Genomic DNA, 21,420 nt, shown 5'->3' with positions numbered 1-21,420 from the left:
TGAATGAAGTACTTCAGTTGATTTCATAAAGGAAGAAACACAGCCCTACGGAGAGGTATTCAAGAATGTGTAAAGTTTCTACTAATTTATCCATGTGTGGATAGGGGAGGAGAGAAGAGTTATTTGAGTTCTGTTTCTACTATATGAGTTCTGAGTATATTATGCAGATGTAGATTCATATTCTGCTAGCTGAAAAACCACTGGAACTATATTTCTTCACTATATAAATTTCTTGCCCAAATTTCTTCAGGAGTTTATCGAAGGCATTACTTGCGTAGCTTTGTTTGGCTTGCTGTTTTTTACAACTATCACTTGAATTCTGGGAACAGGAGACCAAAGAGATCTGGAGGCCATCCAGTTGGAGCAGGATATCTTTTCAGTTCAAAACCTATGCCTCAAATGATTATATTGTCCATCACTGACTTTTCAGTCCTGGCCTTGAGGAGTTGCTGGTGAATGATTCCCAAGAAACTGTTCAGTCTTGTTCATCTCATGCCATCTATTATACTACAGGTTATATAATAGCTACATGGAACGGACAGATGAACATTCCAAGAAATAAAAAAAATTATAAATACAAATAATAATGCTCAATTTTATAATTATTCAGTACCCAAGCTATATCAGTATTCAAACAACATGAGAAGTGGGTTTTCTTTCCAGAAGTTTCTTCCTGCCTATTTCATTATCTTCTTACTTTCCATCAAAGCTCTCCTAAAATGTGTACATCAGTTCAGAGACACCACACTTAATAATGAAAATAAGAACACCCATTATGCAAGTTTTGGTTTGCCTAATTTTTACTCTTTCATTTTGCACATGAAATTACTAAAATATAGGTAAAGTGATAAATGCTAATTATGTGAAGAATTCTGTGAAGGAACAAGACTTTTAGATTATTAATCTAAACAGGGAATAAAATTAATTACCATGAGCCAGTTGTTGAATTGACAGCTTTATTGATTTCATTCTTCATTCCAATACTTCACATTGAAGAAACAAACCATGACAAATTTTGCCATATTTTGTCCCCATGCAAATTCATCTCTTGCAAACCCATTAGACAGAAAAGAGCAATTGAAACTCCTGATAATACTTATGGAAAATGAAAAATCTCTTCAAAATAAAAGAAATGTTACAAGGATTTTTTTTTCTAAACAGCCTTTTCCTTCACCTGCATGGGCAAACTTACAAGGAAGGCCTTAGAAAGCATCTGCAGGTCACTGGGGGAAGGAAAACAATACCAGCCAATTTTCCAAGATCAGAAATAGATTCATTTATGGTGCCTCACACAGCCTGGTGTTTTGTTTTTTTAAAAATACTTCTCCCTCCCTGTTGAAATACACTGTATCTAATGCATTAAAGGGTAGTTTTTGTATAGATGTAAGCAATCAAAATATCTAAGTTATTGTAGGTAGTCTACGGTTAACAACAGTAATTGTTAACTTAGAGACACTCAAACTGCAAGATGAGGAGAAAATAAATTTGATAAGTAAAAATAAATTGTGAGCAGAATTTCCATTGCTAACTGAGGCAGTCAAAAAGAGACACATGACTGCATCGCTTAGCAACAGCAATCCTGCCAATCCCTGTTGCTGTCATTAAGTGAAGATTGCAGGTCGTTAAGGAAGTCCTAAGCAACTCATAAGGAGGTAGGTAAAGTGCAGTGTGATGGTTAGTGGGGCCAGGGTTGCTGCTGTGGGTGGTAGATGGTACGTGAGTGGCTTGTGAGGTAGGGCCTGGGTGTGGCCAGGCTAGGCCAGGGATGGCCTCTTCCAGGCAGAAGTTGTAAGCAACTTACTAGAGTGACTTGTGACCTTCCCTGTTGGTTTCCCCATCAACTTTGCTTGTGAGAAGCCAGCCAGGAAGATCACAAATGTTGATCAAATGACTGCAAGATGCTGATCGTATCATAAAGGCAAGGTGGTTGTCAAGCATCCAGATGACAATCATGTGACTGCAGGAATGCTGGGATGACAGGAACTTCAAGGACCAGTCCTAAATATTGCTCTTTCAGCATCATTGCCGCTTCAAATGGATGCTGAACGAGTGGTTACCAGCAAGGACTCCCTGTATTTCCTTATGCTTGCTTCCTTATGTTTACATATTGGTTTTTATTTCATTATGTTTACATAATGGTGAGGGTTTTGGAGGTTAACTATTACAAAGAGTGGGCAAAGGAATGCTTAACCTAAAGAGGAGAAAGTTAAAGGGAGACAAGATAGCAGACTTGATACATGAAAGGATGTTAGAGGGAAGAAGATAAGGAATTATTTCCCATAGTACCAGAGGATAAAACAAGTCCCAAGGGGTGGACGTTTTACGGAGAGCGACCCAAACCTGAAAATAAGGAGGACTTTCCTGACTACGTGAGGTATTGAATAGTGGAACAGTCAGCCTTCTGGAGTTGTGGGTGCTCTGTCACTGCAGACTTTCAAGGAAAGATTGGATGGCCATTTCTGTATTGGGCAGGAGGGTGGATTAATGACGTCCAAGGTCTCTTCTAATTGGATGGTTCCGCATCATATTTACAGAACCTTTTAACATCTTTCTTCCTCTTCAAAGGCACTTCCAAATTAAGCATGATCATCAGTCGCAAGGCAAACTGCATAGCACATATAAAGCATTTCTGTTTAAATCATTAAAACAGCCACAACTTTTGCAAAATATATGCAGCTGCTTAAAAAAAGTGTTTCTGGATTTATTTTCATATTTGAGTTGTTTACTCTTTCAACTAAGCATGTGGAGACCACTTGGAGCAGCCTCTTAAGCAGGCATGAAACATTGTGACTGCTTTAATAATTGCAAAGTAAGAACTTCACACACATACTTGCGTACTGTTTCAAATACTTTACAGAGCCATGTTGCTTACTGATACTGTGCAACAATTCCAACTCAAAATGAAGAAAGGTAGCTCAGCGGAGACGTTGTGTGCTTTCAGCATCTGTCTGCTACTCCTTAAACCAAATGCATTTTTTTTCCCTGGATTATGCTTCAACTGCAGAAGAAAAGCATACAATCTTAAGAAAAGATGCAGCTGCTTCAAGGAGTTGCAGGCAGGTGCTATGTGAGAGCCCCTTATGTGCCACAGCATCATTTTGTGTTTAGAACCAAAAAATTCCCCACAATTTGGAAAGCCAAGCTGATCTACTTCCAGCTGAGAAATTGAAAAGGGTTGTCTTGTTTCTGACAGGAACGTCTGGGCTTATGCAGAAGGTTAAACGTTACTGAAGTGGCTGCTCTAACAAAAGCGCTCTACAGAAACCAGGCACTGCTTTGTGGAGAAGCTTCACAGAGATATTTCAATCAAGTCTTCGATCAAACTTAAATCCAGCTTTGAGGCTTTGCACAACTTTGATAACTGAAGTGAGTCTTCCTAGATGCGATGTGGTTTAGTCCTAAGAAACAGGTGTAAAACTTCAGCCTCTTTAAAAATAATTAAAATAAGCAATCATCACGCAAATAATACAATGGGATCATTCATCCCGCTCTCTTTTTTCCTTAACTAATACAAAGCCATTTATGGAAGCAGGGTTGCTGGATTCCCTCCCCCCCCCCCCGAAGAACAGTAGAATAAATTGCTATTTACACAGTTATATATGCATATTCAAAGATGTATCCAACAGGACTCAATCAGATATATTCCCAGGCAAGGGGACGATAGGCTCCTTAATCCAAATTAAACAACAAGCAAAATCAGACCTCTGTCACTTCCTTTACAATATTGCAGAACTTCCAAAAAAAGAAAGAAGAAGAAAAGAACAAGCATTCTTTTAACATCCTCTCCCCTGACCCCGTTGGCCATTGACTTATAATACAGAAACAAATATCAGGAAACATCAGGAAAAATAAGTAGGTTGTTGCCTTCTGTTGTATGTATCTCAACTCTTTCAGAGAGTTACACCAGCTCATAAATCTCTTTTCTTCTGCTCACTGCTCATGCAAATAATAAACCGTTGTGGTCCACACTGCAAATGGGAGAAAACTAGTTGCTATTTTATTATTTTTACCACTATGATGTACTTTACCCTTATACTGTATAGCTGAGGAAACATCATGCTGTCAGTAATAGGTGGATTAAATCCTGCACTGATAAAATATACATCACATGAGCATACCCTGAAGAAACCCTCTGGAGGATGGAAAATAAAAATAAAAACCAAGGGTTGTTGGGAGGAACAACATGAACTGCTCAAATAAAAATTCTGGAATTTCAGCTATTTATGGTTCAAGGGCAAAATTTTGTTTTGGGACCCAAATGGGAATCCTGGGAAAATTGTAACAGTTAATAGCTAGGTGAAATCCATCTACCCATCCAACTCAATTTTTAAAATATGGGTGAAAAAAAGGAGAAAAGCAATGCACATATCATTACAACAAGATTCTTAAATAATGAAGCTTACAAATTATACAACCTAACACATCGCAGGGAGACGTGTGTGACAATTTAACTAAAACAGCCTAAGGACCAACTTAGTTAACTATGAAGAAAGAATGTGTCGTATGCAGCTGGTTTGAATATTAGCAAAATATTGTATTACACTGTATAGATACAGTTATATACAGATGCCCACATACAGAGACCTCTGCACTTGATAGGACTTTCATCAGAAATAGTAAGGACGTCAATAAATTATTCTTGGCTTCACAGAAATGGAGGATAGAGGGGGTAGAAGCCAAAAATAAATCAATTAGGGAAGAAATACAACCATGTTAAATAAAGGGTATGAAAACTGCCATGATTCCCCATCTGATGCTCTCAAATGTGCAGACTTAAAAATTCCCCTACAATTTGGGATTAATACATTTACAGTTATCTCTGTCTTTCAGTCTCACCCATTTCTTTTGTTTACCCAGAGGGAAGAAATAACAGTGACTGCATTAATGTATTTGGAATGAAGTATTTAAAAAAATTCTACAGTTTTTAGTAGTTGATCAGTTATTAAGCAGTTTCCAAAGCAGAATTTGTTCATTACAATCATCCGATGCATTAAGACTTTCTTTCCCTTAGGATGAGAAAAAAGAAACCAAAAAGGAAAAGGACATTTCCAAGGTCTTAGCACAGTGTGTTTTCCTGCCTGGGATGGAGACTACAAACCGTAGATTCTCCAATAGAAACTGATGTACATTATGCATGGGTCTATAGATCATGCCAAGTCATAGGTTGGAATTAAAATTTGAACAGCTTGCAAAATCATAAATCTTAGGAACAACATCAATAGCTAGTTTCAAGCCAAAAGCACAATTTGTGAATTGTACAAGTGTCCATTTTTTAATCAGGATTCTCAAGTCAAAATCCTGGCACTGAGAAGGTCCATTCTTGACTCCCTTTGCCCTAAAGGAGAAATTCCTGGGATTGGGGGAAAAGATAACATAAGAAAAACTTTAGAACCACTTTTGAGTTAAAGACTTGTGTTTTAGAATGTTCCTCTTGAGAATATCCTCTGGTTTCTCATCTAGTTATTAATGAGATCTAATTTTCTGATAGTCCCAGATTCAGAATGTGTAGCCATCTAGTTGGATGAAGTAATCTAGCTTCTGAGAAAAGAAATGAAGGTACGATAAATATGCAGTAACATACAGTAATTTCACCTTTAAAGAAAATGCATAATGAAGGAAATGGCTTTGAAAAAGAAAAAGAAGGAACTTGTCCAATTTTTGTTGAAGACATAAAAAATATAGCTATGAACAAAGTTCAGGCTTTGACTTACAAATACAGTACTGAGGAGAATAACACATAATATGATGGAGTACAAATTGCACCTATTTTTCTGCAAGATAGTCATAAATGGTTTTATTTGGGCACACCTTGGCCTATAATCCTCACCCCACTTTCTTCCATTAGTCAAATCAAAATCAAAAGGTCTTCTTGGTGGAAAGTAATTTGAGGAGTTAAGTAATCAGCCATTTCATTTTGAAAATTATGGCCAGTAATCTTTACTGCTCCAGAACCTCCTAAAACTGTCCTCAAAAATCCGCAGTTCTGACAAGCATTTACAATGACAGATGATATCGAAACAGAAGATATGTGGGAGAATTTGGCAATGTAGCAAAAGGCACAGGAAAATGTAAGGAACACAATATACTTCAGAGGCTCAGAAATGTTCTAGTAGCATACTTCACTTACATCAGTCTCCAAATGCTGTGAATATTCTCAACAACAAATCTTGGATCAAGGAATGTACAGCTTATAGCGAGTATATAAAAGACTTAAAATGTGAGAGCTAAGCAGCACTCCAGCAGAACCAAGCTGCATTTTACTGACTACATTTGGAAGTCAGCACCAGCAACGGTTTTATGTTACTGATCACCAGAGGAGTTTAAAGAAGGGAAGATTTATATACACAGCTTCTAGAAAATGAAGATGTCTTCATCATTTATGCCATGAAAAGAACATAGTTTTCACATAAAGGAAGTCTTACATTCGATAATTGGTATTTCCAGTTAACAGGATCTCAGGTAACAAGTAGTTCAAAATGTGTGTGATTGAAATCCTTGGGGAGCCACCTCTCAAAGCAAATGATACTGGATTAGACTGGTCAGATGAAAAACTGATATTTCTATAATCCATATAAATAGGTGCAAATTGAATAAATAATAAATCCCTATTTGAAAAAGTAAGCAGTTCTATAATAGGCAAAACAGTAATTTCTAAAAATATGGGAGGAGCTTTTTGAGACATGCTCTGTTTGAAGGACCTAAAATTGGATTTATAATGAGATATATTTTTTCAAGTGAAAAATTATACATAGCATTCCTTCTTGGCCTGGAATGTTAACATACAAAATCTACATCTAAACACAACCAAATTCTTCTATCAATAGTTTCTATTTTCAGGGTGGTTACAAAAAGTGATTTTTGTACATCAGTGTATGCTTTGCAAATGAAATGATTTTCATCTACTAAACTATTAACTACTTGGGTAACCAAAATAAACAACAAAGAATATGCACTTTAGTTCCAAAGCATCTCTCTCTACAGCTTGGTTGTTTCCCTTGTCCCTCAAGCCAAAGCAAAGAAGAAACTTTACATCAGAAACTGTAAATTCTTTTTGTTTGTGAGGCAATAAGTAGGAGATTAAATAGATAAGTCTGTTGAGACTCAAGAACCATTTCTCCAAAGCCAAAATAAAACAATTCAGAAATGTATTGACTGAGTTCTGATGGATAATCAATAGGTAACATAATTAAAAACAATTATTACATAGACTTTAATATTATGAGCACATGGAACAACATGAAAAAAATGTTTCACAACTATCATACATCTCTGCCCACCAGCAAAAATAAAAAAATTAACTTCCCAGCAGTACAGGAAGATTTAAAATAAGTTCACCTTGTTTATGCCAACAATTGAGTACTTGTTACAATATTTACTAGACCTACGACTCTGGGACCAATTTCTGGCATGAGAAAATACCATTTAAAAAGATCAAGGTAGCTGTCTAATTATTTCTCGTAGGTTGAAAAAAATGATTAGATGAAAGTGAGATGTAAGTCACAGTAACTCTTTGAAAAAGTTACCATCACATTTAACCAAGGTATGAGAAAAAGATTAAAAATTGATTATCTCTTTGTACCATTTTTAAAACACTGGGAATTTTTCATTAATCTCTGACTCATTTCACCCAGTAACCACTTGACAGGTACTCAGAGACAAAAGTATCAAAGCAATTTTACTTTCTATAAGAGAAAGCCCAGAGTGATGTTGGTTTGTGTCTGGACATAGTGCGATGATTTTCAGCATTTCGATTTTTAAAAAATGTTTTATTTTTATGGCTACTCAATATTTTGGCTCACAATATCATATTAATTTTATGACAATTCTATTGTAATCTACTAAATGCTACAGAAACTAGTTTCTAAGGAATAATGTTACTTTTATGTAAATAATGAAATCACTATATCTATTTATAGAATTTGTTGTAGCATTATTCTGTTGCTAGACTTCTGGGCAGAACAAATAGAAATTAATAAGGACTTTTTAAGCAGATACAAGAGCCTCCTCAAATGGATAAAGCTGGTAACAATAAATCAGATGGTGAGTGAGTGAGGCCACCTTCTTGCATAACCCCCCCCCCACACACAAAGTTTGTAAGACTACAATCAAATGAAAATTATTTGGAAGACTCTTTAATTCACAGAAATAACACTACCCCCCCCCCATAATTATATCATTGCAACAAGAAAAGGTGAAACAAGAATGAGTAAATTAATTTAAGAGGACTCCCTCCCAATTTGCTTTGGAGAAAAATAAAATGAAAATGATTATTTGAATTAGTTAGCTCTGAGTACCAATGTATGAACTTCATGTCACCTGCTCCTACAAAAAACTTTGACTTGATATTAGAAAGCGAAATAAGTCACTTGGGAAATTAAACTGAACAACAGCTGCAAAAACAAAATAACATTTTATTTTTCCTAATTGGAAAAGAATCTTAATCATTACATGAGCTTGAACCAGGTGAGAATTGGAAAACACCACCAGTTTCAAAGAAGTGCTCAGTCACACTTAACAAGATGCAGTCATGGAATTCAGCAGAACCCAAATCATGATCAAAATGAAATATAAGTGTCTCCAAAAAGTCATATATGTTGGATTCCTACAGGCTTCTACTCTCTATTCTTTTCAGAGACAGAGTCTGGAAAACAGGGATGAAGATTGGTGGCCTGTTTCCATTTTGGGTAGAGTTTCAGTTTAGAAGATATAGAACTTTTTCATTTGTTACAGATGTCTAAGTTTAATTAAAATATAAACTCTACCAATAAATACATATTAGCATTTACTTTCTCATACCTGCATCATACTACTTACTGTTGATGCTTGTTTCCAACTATTTTAGATTAATTTACTCCACTTGGCTATACCATGTACAGTTTTATATTTAAATTATATTAAACTGAAACAGATGATGTATATGCCAAACCAGTTTGTGAAACTTTTTTATACCCTGCACAAGATCTAAATAAGGATTTCTACTGCAACTATGCCTGTACCAAAACAGAATGACTTTCATGTTGTTACTCCCTGCTTCCTGGAAAGTGTGCAAGTCAAGTTCAGACAATGAAGAAAAAGGTCTTGACATGATCAGATTAGTTTTAGGTATCATTAAAAAAAAGCCAGATACAAATTGTGGCAGTTCAGAGAACACACAGGCAAAACATTATCACAAAGGAATATGGAAGAACATATGCTGATTTACATTAAATAAGGCTCCCTACTCCCAAATGAGAAGAAGTGTGAAAATAATGGGTTATATTATTCTGAAGGATTGCTTTTATCCAATGTTTCCTTTATCCAACTTTCTAAGAATTCCAATGTTGACAGAGAGGCATCTTTTGGGGTGAGGAGGGAATATCAAAGAGGCAGATTCCTATTATAGTAATTTGAATTGTTGTAAATCTCAGCAGCTGTTAAAAGAAATGGGGGGGGGGGGAAGCTGTTCAGATAACTTTCCTCTTCTATCAGCCTGGGGCATGTTTGGAGACCAAACCTGCCTTGTGTATTTTTTGAATAAAAGCAGCATATCCTAACAGGAGTGTCAAACTGCTGGCCCACAGGCTGTTTCATCATACGTGACTAGTTTGACACCTGTGTCCTAACAGCTCAAGAGAGGCCATGACTTTTAGTACCAAGTAGCCCAATAATCTCAAGTTATAAAAGGTGAAATCTTTGACAAGTGAAAATGTTTCATTAATAGTTTCTCACTCTTCTTATCCTTCTGTGAAACAGCTGCTTTTCTTCTTCTCTCTTGCCACTGGCTAGCTCCCAACCCTGTTGTTTCTTTTATTTAGAAACAGTTAAATTTATTTTGCCTTAAAGACAAAAATTCTTACGTTTGATTAGAATAAGATTTGTGGAATTTTTTTTTTTTAGAAGATGAACAGGGCTTTTATGAAATCTTGCACAGGAACCATCAACTGTAAATCACCCATGGATGCTCACTTTCTCCAAACAAGACTATAAAACTTTAGCACTGAAACAAAAGAATGTGAATGAACAATCCAAAAGTCTTAATTATTTTGAAAGGTGCCAAAAATCATGTGTCAAAACAGGATATCCAGCCCTTTTTAGGCAAACATACAAATTCTCAAACTGAAGTGAAACAGTTTAAGTAAAGTGCAGATGGTAAGCTGGTCAAGCTCATGGAAGCTCAGGGGCAATCCAAATACAGGGCTAAGACTTGGCGCTTAAAAAGGGATTGTTCAGAAAGCACCATCATGTTCCCACTGTAAAGCATAGAAACCAGGCTTCATTCCAGGAGAGCACCCTGCAGTAAAGGATGCCCACCCCATTTTTAATAGTATGTGAAACAAGTATGGTTACCTGAGGTAATTTTTTTTCAGACACTAGAAGTAGATGCCGCTGATCAGCCTGGAAAGATTCTGTAGGTCAGAGCATAAACCAGTTTGAACAATTTATTTATTTATATCCCACCTTTATTATTTTTACAAATAACACAAGATGGCAAACATATCCAATACATCTTCTTCCTCCCATTCCCTTCTGGGCTGAGAGAAAGCGACTGGTCCAAGGTCACCCGTCTGGTTTTCATGGCAAAGGTGGGACTAGAACTCACGATCTTCCAGTTTCTAGTCTGGTGTCTTAACCAAACTGGTTCAATGCACGCAGGCCTGAATAATCCAACATGGCCTCAGCAAAGCTGGATTCAATTTGTCACTGAATTTATTTTGGAGTTATTTTAATCTTGGTTACATATAGCAGGGATGTCAGCTGTATAAGAAAAAGCCTTAGGAATAAATAGCAATTGCTTCGCTTGTGTGGAGGAAGAAGAATACAATGTTATCAGGCCTTTTCTCTCATTGATGACAGATGCTAGGTGCTTACACCATGGCTAAGTGGATGCATTAGAAATAAAACAATTCATTTATAACACAGTCAAATACTGTACCCAGGAGACATTTCAGTTTCAAGCGTTTGTGCATAAAGGCTGCCAACTATGTATCCTGCCTCTTCCCCCTCTCTTCCACTTCCATTTTACAGGTTCATCCAAAGAAAGAAAAACAAATGCTGTAGCTATTAGTCTGCAATATACTTCCTGGAATTGACAAAATCTAAATGCTAGCAGTATTGTATGGTTCTCAGCTTGGACAAACTATTCAGAAGTTTCACATGCCTACCACTGGTTATCCAAAATTATTCATAGTCTCCTAACCTTCTTTCCATTCCTGTGATTTTTGAATAATCCAGTATAAGGCTTTTCATAAAGGTGTTTTATTACTGGCCCCTCAGTTTGAGAGGTGGTCCAACTCAAAGATTCAACTATTTTCTCTAGTGTTATCCTGGACAAGCTGGCAAGTTTTTCAGCACCTCTGGAAATCCATCGTTTAGGTTCTCTAAAGATAAACTGAATAAAGCCAGATGCAGTAAAAACATAAAATCTCACTGAATTCCAGAGATGAACAAATCTTCATTATCCATAAAAGTTAAATGTGGGGCTCCCTGAGCTTGGTGGTTTTTTGCAGACATTTCATTACCAAACTAGGTAACATCATCAAGTAGCACTAATGATGTTACCTACTTTGGCAATGAAAAGTTTGCAAGAAAATCACCAAGCCCAGAGAGCACTAAGGACTCCACAATTCAACCCTGAGCTTCTATCAGAAAACAAATGTGGTACTTTCTGAGATGACATAGAACTTTTTTTCCATTAAAAAAGGGAGAAAGAAAGATCAGTTCAACAGATGAGAAATTAAAACTTGTCAGTAAGGAGAAAAAAGTCTAGAAGAGCAAAGCTGAAGATAGATGCCATCAAGAATGAAACTTGCAAAATGGGAGAGTAGGGAAAGGTTTCTAATCTGTATGCCTTCCATATGTGTGGACTTACCCAGAATGGTCATTTAGAGAGGGAAGCAGGCTGGAAAGGATAACTTAACACGGAGTGTTTTTAAACTATACCTTTCCAGCCTGGCCATCTGTTGGATTAGGATTCTATAGTTAGTTCAACAAAAGAAGCCTCCTGGAACTGTGCAAGGTATGAATGTTTATCTTAAATGCTTCTCAAACCACAAAACAGAGTTTTGCAATAATTTCAAAAAAAGATTCCAGCATTTAAAGGATTTTCAATAAATAAAAAGAAAAACCTTTAACAGTGAAATCCTTTGGTGATGTCCTAAGAGACATTATGCACCTGGCCAAATATGGTGATTATAAATACTAATTATTGAAATATTTGTTGTAATGTTAGGAATATTTCTGTCTTTCCTATGTTTCTCATCAACACGCACACCTTGATGGATATAATATTACCTGACAGCAAGGCACAGTAGGTAGTTTTGAGAGATAATGTTCACACAGAAAAAGGGGTCAATTAAAGTCTTCCAGTCAATTTCATGAAAACATCCTTACAGTTTTCTTAGTACCTTATGAAAGTGATTTTCAGGATGTTTATCTGAATCTCTAGACTAGCCTCAGTTTCCAATATTTTTTGATGATCTCTCAAGTACTAACCATTGTACTTGTTGGTTTAAAGAAGCCTCTAATTAACAATAATGCAATATTAATGCTCTGACACATTTTTTTCCAGACTTAAATAAGCATCTGAAAAAAATGTGGCTACTTTAATGAATAATCATGAATTGTGCATATATGGAATATAAAGTATGTTTCCAAATTATTTTTCAAATGTGCAAGACTATTTAACAAAGAGAAAGAAATGTAAAATTAATACTAAAGGAGTATCGGTACCTAGTGAAACAGGATCTCCCCAAGAAAGGATAGCAAGTTATCAACTCATTTAGAAGAATAACAATTTGGCTCAAACTGTCACTACATACCAACCAAGTATCACACAATTAAATTTGTGGGCAATTTTATATATCCAAAGACATTGATGTGCAGAATTTTCTGCCAGTTTGTCAAATCAGAACAAAGTCTTGTCCACTTAACAGAATGTTTTCCACTTGCTTTATTGAGAGCAGAATGAAGAAAAACAAACTTGAAATCTGTAGGCCTTAAAAGGTCATCTGATAGCCACTATCCAGTAGAACACATGGCCCACATCACAACTTATCTCCAACAATAAAGTAATAAACAATAACATTTATTTATGGCATTTGAGCAATTAAAGACATGGGAGAATTTTTGCAGGATCTGAAAGGATCACAGCTTGTTGACGTAATATATACCAGAGGGTTTTTTCTCTCTCTCTTTTTGCCATGTGCCTCTCTTCAGATTTTGAGTTCAAGTTAGACTTGATACCAAATAAAAGCAACAAGCAGATATCATTCAAGAATTGCACCAAATCTGTCAGGGATGGAAGCAGGTAAGTCTGCATACTATTGGTTAGTAGGCAATCTAAGACCCATGGATTAAAAAATACAGAAGATTAGGAGAGATGCTCATTTTATTGGTAAAAGCACTTTAGATACTTATGTTGTCTCAAAATAGTTATTCTCACTATTCCATGATATTACAACGCTACACTTTTCTTCATTCAAATAGCTCCAAGAGAGCATAAAATGCTGTTTTATTAGCCATTACAGTTTATAACAATATCTAACTGATATTAACTTTAGCTGATATTTAGAAGCTAAGCAGAATTGGACCTGGGAAGTCCTTGAATAAATGACCACCAAAAGAACAGAGATTTAAGTTAAATTGGGAAGTAAAAAAAAAAATCCCAGAAGGCAGCAATGACAAAGCACTTCTACATACAGCCAAAAACAACTTCATGGGCATAAGAGACATTTCCATGTCATCAGAGATTCTCTAGCACTTTCTCTAATATTGTTAATATGTGAATTGCCTCCATTTTCTGTGTATCAAACTAATTAAGCAGTTGTTAAATCAATTCCTTACTTCCAAGAAGAAACATTAAGTGTTAAAAGTGTAATTCTATAATTATCTTTTTCCAAGTAAATAGGATTCAGTTGGGACCTAACACTTTAAAGGACACATAAGTGGAAAATAGAGGCTTTTTGATTACTTGGGCTTTCTCTATGATGTCAGTGAGAATAATGTACAGTATCTGGGTTTTCTCTGCATGCAATTAGACTAGATGTATCAACTTCAGCTTTTCATGTCAAGTTTAAAAAATAAAATAAACTCAGCAAATATCTGTAAAGCATAGATTAAGCATTTTGCTTAAATGCTAGGCTACTATTTTGTACAAAGTTGCCTCTTTAGTCAACTACTGCAAGAGATATTTCTTTAAGTAAAAAAAAGCATCTACCAGAAGAGCGTTTTACCCTTTGTTATGTGATACCGAAGACTCCCAAGGATTCTAGAATTGTTGTACAGTCATTCTAAACATCCTTGGCATCTTCATATGGGAGCTGGCCCAAGAATTTAAAGATGCACAGAAGAATTTCTAACACTTCCAGCAACTGCTAGGGTAAAATGCAAAGACACCACTTGAATGAAAAAGCACATTTCATATGGAGCATCAACATTACCTATACCATGGGGGGGGGGGAGGTTGCATATCTAGAGAATATGGGATTCATATGCCATCTATATACTACTACTAAAACTCTTGTGTCTGTAACCTTTGAGTAAAATGGTGCGCCATAAGGCAAAACTTTGTCACCATAGGTTCCTCAAAAGGACTAACTTACAAAACACTGGGAGCCATTACTCATGAGGGAATGAAATTTGGGGAAGTTGTGGCTGTTCAGTGCTGCCAGGCTGCTGCTACAATCACGTGATCCTTGTTTTCAATGTTCCATGAAAGTTTCCCAGCCACTTAAGTAATCCCTTGTTTCTTCCCCTCCTGTGGGAAGGGAAGAGATGAGAAGGGAAGGGGAATTTCTGATGCTCACTGCCAGCTTCCCACAAGGAAATTCAATGAGAAAGCTGACAGAAAATTGAAAATTGCTGCTGCTTGTAATGACTTTTTGCCCACCTTTGTCTCCCTGTTCAAGTAAGGCAGGCATGTCAAATATGCGGCCCACCGGCCAGATGCAGCCTGCACAGGCTATGTCCATCCTGGCCCCGCAAGGGAAAAACAAATCTTGATACCTCACGAAATAGCTGTGATGCAATTGGGTTTGACACACTGAAGTAAGGCAATATCTGTTAAATGATGACATGTGATCCTCATTTAAAATGGTCCATGGAATCTTCTAATAAATGAACAGGGAAACATGAGAAGCTTGCAGTCATACCACACTGGTCAGTCATGACCCAACAAGTCACAAATTGTCTAGAATCTTATAAAACTGTTTGCGTGTCAATACCAGAATTGTAAGAAATATATTAAATGCAATTCAAATACTTTTTCATTTCAAATCTTTTGTGAATTACATGCTTTTCTTTATCTCCCTGCAATTTCAAAAGGGCTAAGAATTTAATTATGCAAAATTTAGGAATTTTTTTTTGTAAACATTAACTGCCCCACCCCAATGAAAATGTTTTTTTCCAAACATACTAAGAATTGTGCAAATATGTTTAAAAACACGTTGCACATTTTTTTCAGCATTATTAATAAATGGTATCAAAGCAGGTTAAAACAAAAGTTAAAATTCACGGATATTTGCAAGTATAAAAGTTATTTGTTTATGTGTGCATTTATGTATTTATATGGCTGCCCAACTCAAATTATGTGACTGAGTAGCATATAAAAACAAAAATCCTATATAATGCAAAATAATATAGTGCATTAAAACATACTAACCAATAAAATGATGAACAGATTTGAACACTTCTGTAACTCAGACACTGAGGTCTCCATTCAAATTTAGCGCAAAGCATTATACATAATATATATGACAGTCAAAATTCAGAATGGAATGTAAATTCACTGTAACTCTTAGTCTTATTAGGTTTTAGAATTACAAAAATAGCTTTGTTCAAGTCCTTATGATATATGATACAAAATGTGGATACACAAGATGTTTGCTAGATAAGAGTTTAGGATCCTTCGAGTCAAGAATGTTTATTAATTATTAACTTTAATATTTATGCAGGTTGCTCTTTTCTAAAGCTGATTTTGTAAAGATAAGCAGTTAAGCATAGCAAAATGAGAAAAGTAGCTTTATTAACCTTTTAACCTTCTTCACATGCTGTATGTAGGAGCTCCTTATTGTTTCCCATATTAAAGGATTGAAAAATGGTTTTTCAGTCTTGTGCTCCCAACACTCTTCTGAAGTCATGTAATGTGACAGATAGCACATTGCTCTGTGTAGCAATGACATATTCACATTTATAGTTATTCGCTCATTCTTATATTGCTAATGGACGTACCAAAATGCCCAATTAACTGAATTCCCTATAGCTCATTCAAGTGATGGGCATGTTAATATTAAGCCTGTTTATAAAATCAGTGTTGTCCAAGGTTGCTCTTATTCCTATATGTGTACAACAATGTGGAAAATCCATATTGATGGTCCAGTTAGCAAGAACGTGTCACTTTCTATCTATTCCTTTGTAAGACTCCTGTCCTGTGCTTTCTACAATAAACTCAGGATAACAAAGATAGATCTTATTTTACCTGTCTTATCTTCACAACCATCCTCTGAGGTAGATCTGGATTAAGAACTAACAACCAGTTCAAACTGCATATGCTAATGTAATGCACACAGATTGTGGGCACAGCTACATCTATAGGGCACAGTTTCAGAAATGTATTTCAGCATTTCATGTACCTCCAAATCAAGAGTTAATTCATAATCTAAAACTCATTTCAATTATACAACTACTGTATGAGTGAATGACATCCAGTAACATCCTCTGGCAGAATGAAGGGTGTGACTGCAATTTATTTGGATATGTAATTCAAACCCTAAGGATAAGAAAGAAGTAACAAAAATAAATGTCAAGTAAAAGTCAAACTAGAGATAGGTACTGTTCCAATGCCAACACCTAAAGCCACCAAAGTTTGCCATGCCATAAGGAGATATTAAACTTTGGGCCCCATCATGCAGCAGGAGACCTTTATAATTGCTTTCTGGGGCAACCATAATTTGGCAGTTTGAGCACACAATCCAAATATCCTGAATGTAATATTGTGCTTAAGGAAAAACAGCAAAAGGAACAATGATTGAGAACAGCAGCTGGAAAGAAAAGGGGACAAGCTCACCAAACCTTAAAGCAGTAATCCAATACTGTTAATTCTTCATCAACAACTGTTCACGTTCAGAAAAATGAAGGGAGGGATCTCAATTATCCATTTGCAAGCATAAATCAGAACTCATTTTCCATCAACACAGAACAATATGGACTGCGAGAGCCATATATTTTAAACCAAGACATGGACTGCACCAGATTTGTAAACATATTTCAATATTATTTTCTCTTATAATGACCCATACAAACTTTTCAAAAGAAAAATAAGATTCAGTTTTCATAATAGCAATGAGTGTCTTTTCCATTCAGCTGCAAATCTGCTTTGGAGTGTTCTGCAAGAAAAACTCCTTCTGCCTTGGTTGTTTTTTTTGGGGGGGGGGGGGGAAATCAAAATGCTTCCCAGCTGCTGCTAAAATTCATTGTCTTTATCTTAATGGCTGTGAGGAGAGAGCAGGCATGGCACCCTGAACATGCCTGTGTTTTAAAAAGCATGCTTCATTCAATTATACAGACATAAAGGTTTAAAAGGAAGGACAAAACTCTCCACAACAAGGAAGCCTTTTCTATCTGAAATTGGTCATTTCTGCTGCCAGTCTGTCTCTCTTGGCTGCGGAACAAAAGCCACCAGTTCCAGCATATGTCCTCTTGCACATGTTTAATCTGCCAACTGTGCACATTACCCAACCCTCTGTGTCAATTCAAGCACGTTTATCTGCCAACCACACTGATTTATCAGGGAGCTTATTTCCATGAAAGCCTGCTAGGGGATGACAGTTTTTGAAGAGGACATCATTATTAAGTATCATTTTACACACCAGGCCATTTTAACTGGCATTGATATACAATATTCTCATAAAAACTAGTGATTCTCCTTTTCAAGTCAAAATGAATTTAGAAAAGATGACTTTTTTTTTAAACCAGGAAAATATGAAGCTTGCTGACATCAAATGATCTACCCATTTCCCATCATTATCTGTTTGAATGGAAGCAGCTTTCCAAAATCAAAATCCTTCATGCTCTGCAAGCTGAAAAGCTATTAGTAAGAAGCATCCCACCTACTCCTTGACTACCATTACTCCTACTTTCCGGTTTGGCTCTAGATACACCTGCAAGGGTTTAAATCTTGCGATAGATGGCAAGAGGCATTATGGAGTACTTCACGCAATTGTATTCATGGACACAGAAGAGAATTATAAACTACAGAGGTTTCTAATGCTGCTAATTTCACTCAATTTCCTGCCCTGAAGTAACATTTAAATTCTGGAGGGAGATTTAATTGAAACAGTTTTTTTAAAAACAAAAAAAAGCTTCAAAGCTTTGGGAGAAAAAAGCACAGAGAAATACATAGAAATAAATTACCTTCTTTACAGCTCCCTTATAGCCTAGCTAGCCTAAGCCTAAACCGCCACGCCGTCCATGCCTGACAGCTTATCTCAATTGTAGCTGAGGATGTGCCCGACACAAATCTTATTCTCCGGCCACAGGACAGAAAGCAACACGTGCTACAAAGGGGAAAAAAGGCGGGGCACAAAGACGCACACACTCAGAAGACCAGAAAACGCCACTATTTGCACCACCAGGAGAACTGCAACGACGCACGGACAGCATGACAAGGGCCAATGCAAAAACCCCTTGGTTAGATTCAAGGGCAGCGGCTTGCAGGGACTTGGTAGCTCCGGTCATCTAGGAGAAAAAAGAGCGGGGGAGGCCGAGGAGGCGCGGGGGACCACAGCCGCTCTTTACCCCCAGCGGACATCAGAGAACAGCTCAGCCTTAGCAGCCAAAGGGAAGCATCCTTGTCTCGGGGGAAAGGGCTTTCCCGGAGCGGTTTCCTGGACCCGTGTCCAGTGCGACCTCCGCAGGGACTAACGGAGGCGGCAGCGCTCTTAGACGCCCCGCCCCAAGTACCTGCCAAGCTCTTGTGCGCTGTGTTGCCCATCGCTCCCTCATTCACTCACGCCGCTCAGAGGGAGGTTGCCGAGCACGACGCTGTCCGAGCTGCACCGCGCTCTGAGTCAGGGCCATTGACGGCCCCAGGGACGGAGAGGGCCACCGGCGGTTCCCGGTTGGGCTGCTCTTTGCTCGCTGTTTCCCTGCCCAGGATCCGGAGCAGCACTGAATGCAGCTCCGACAGCCAGCAGCTCCCCGGGGCCGGGGCCGCCTCCTCTGAAGGGTTGGCTGAGAGCTGGCAGCCCAACCCTTTTCTCCGCCCAGCCGGGGAGGAGCCCACCGTGCACGCATTGTTTGAAAGTTGGCAGCTGCCTGCCTGCTGCCTGGCATAACGTAAGGCGGGACAGCTGCGCTGAAGCGAAGAAGCAAGCCTAGGCGGTTGTGTCGTCACAATACGCGCGTGGGGAGGCAGGCTGCGGGAACGGTCGACTTGGTGGAGGGGGGAAGCCTCCGGTACCTTAGAAAGCTTAGTCTCCAAGGGTGAGTGGGGAATGGGCGCGCTTAGGATCAGGTACATTCGGCTGGAAAGCAAAGTATCGTTCACAGTTCCGGGCTGTACTTGGGGAGGGGGGGCAATCCTGCGACTGAAGAAGCATGTTGTACCCTACCCTCGGTGATCATTTGGGGGTATCTCGGCCGAGGGAAGCCTGCAGAATTGCTGCGTCCAGAAGAATATTAAGACGAATGGCGATTCTCGTCATCCTCGCCATGCGGTGGTTTCTCTGTCTTACAATTCAATGAAACCGTATTTCGACAAAACCGTGCCCAGTTCAGTTGATTTCGGCGAGCCGCTATCAGGCAGACATAAACCTGCTCCTTAAAACACAACAGACCTCCCTCTGTGACCCAGCACATTACAAAAAAGGTGTTGAGATATTGGAAAAAGTGCACAGAAGAGCAACTAAGATGATTAAAAGCCTGGAGACTAAAACATCTAAAGAAAGGTTGCAGGAACTGGGCATGGCCAATTAGAGAAAAGAAGGACTAAGTGACATGATAGTAGTATTCCAGTATTTGAGGGGCTGCCACAAAGAATAGGGGGTCAACTTATTTTCTAAAGCACCAGAAGGCAAGACAAGAAAGAATGGATGGAAACTGATCAAGGAGAGAAGCAACCTGGAATTAAGGAGAAACTTCCTAACAGTGAGAACAATTAATCAGTGGAACAGCTTGCCTTCAGAAGTTGTGGGTGCTTCATCACTGGAAGTTTTTAAGAAGAGAGTGGACAGCCACTTGTCTGAAATTATATAGGATCACCTGCTTGAGCAGGGTTGGAGTAGAAGACCTTCAAGGCCCCTTCCAGCTCTGTTCTGATTGATTAGGAGCAGGTGATATTTAACATCTCAACTGGATAGAGGAGGCAAGTCAAACAGCAGTTAGAAAAGGTATATATAACAGAAGGAACAGAACAGCTTGAGAATGCTAAAGGAAGCACTTCTTTTACCCTGCCATTGTAGCTAGGTGATCAAAATCACTAAAAAGAACATAAGAGGTGAAACACTCTTAACTGTATAATTTTACATACAGATTATGTCAGTGCACAAATGCCAGGAATAAATTTGTAAATAGCCTTTTTGTTGTACTGATTTTGTATTGATGTGTACATATTCCTTTGTGGCAATTGTATGTCTCACTAATGAGATTCTAAAAAATTCACCTTGCCTTTTGAGCTATCAGCAAATACTGAGGTCAGCCAAAATTTCCAAGAAAGTAACTTAGTACCAAATTAATTATACTCTTTTAAGTTTCTATTATGTGAAATACATTCATTTTTTTAAAAAAAAATATTAAAACAACTTAAAGTTAAATCTTCCTTGAGAACCATCTTTGGGTTTCCCATACTCAATATTTTATATTTCTCTTCCATCCATGACTATTAAAAAATGGAGTCAGTTCTAAAATAATCATGCCAATTGTTCTGCGATGGCTTTTATTGGAAACACATAGGATGTAAGACTTTATAAATTATGCAGGGATAGAAAATTTTGGGAAAACCAGTTTTATGGCTAAGGCACCAGGTTAGAAAGTGGGAGATTGTGAGTTCTAGTCCTACTTTAGGCCTAAAGCAGTGTTTCTCAACCTTGACAATTTTAAGGCATGTGGACTTCAGCTCCCAGAATTCCACAGCCAGCAATGCTGGCTGTGGAATTCTGGGAGTTGAAGTCCACATGCCTTAAAATTGTCAAGGTTGAGAAACACTGACCTAAAGTCAGCTGTAAGCCAGTCACTTGGTACCTTCCAGCCCTAGGAGGAGACAATTGCAAATCGCTTCTGAAAAACCTTGTCATGAAACCTGCAGGAACAAGGACTTGACCAGGCAGTTGCCAGGAATCAAGAGTGACTTGGCAGAAAAAGAAAAAAAGGGGAGGGGTAATACAATGGATTAATATTGTTCCACAACAATTTAATAAAACCAAGTGCTTTCAACTGAATAGTTAAAGA

At 37.7% G+C, this 21,420-nt stretch overlaps 1 protein-coding gene across 2 annotated transcripts in view; it reads right to left on the bottom strand.

The window, feature by feature from the left end:
• The window catches only part of NEURL1B (neuralized E3 ubiquitin protein ligase 1B), a 60,723-nt gene extending 41,486 nt beyond the window's left edge, over window positions 1–19,237 (bottom strand). Inside the window, exon 1 of one of the 2 annotated variants that reach the window (XM_039352213.1) lies at window positions 18,987–19,237. In XM_039352213.1, the coding sequence (XP_039208147.1) occupies window positions 18,987–19,053 (67 nt within the window). In that variant the 5' untranslated portion in view covers window positions 19,054–19,237. Of the gene's footprint in view, window positions 1–18,936 lie in introns of both variants that reach the window. The other variant, XM_039352220.1, reaches the window with a different exon arrangement.
• Between the last annotated feature and the right edge of the window lie 2,183 nt (window positions 19,238–21,420).

Source organism: Crotalus tigris, unplaced genomic scaffold, assembly GCF_016545835.1.
Source record: "Crotalus tigris isolate CLP2741 ecotype Arizona unplaced genomic scaffold, ASM1654583v1 scf7180000017568.12009008, whole genome shotgun sequence".
NCBI lineage: Eukaryota > Metazoa > Chordata > Lepidosauria > Squamata > Viperidae > Crotalus > Crotalus tigris.
Note: the sequence above shows the minus strand (reverse complement) of the source record. Positions and strands in the feature narration are given on the sequence as shown.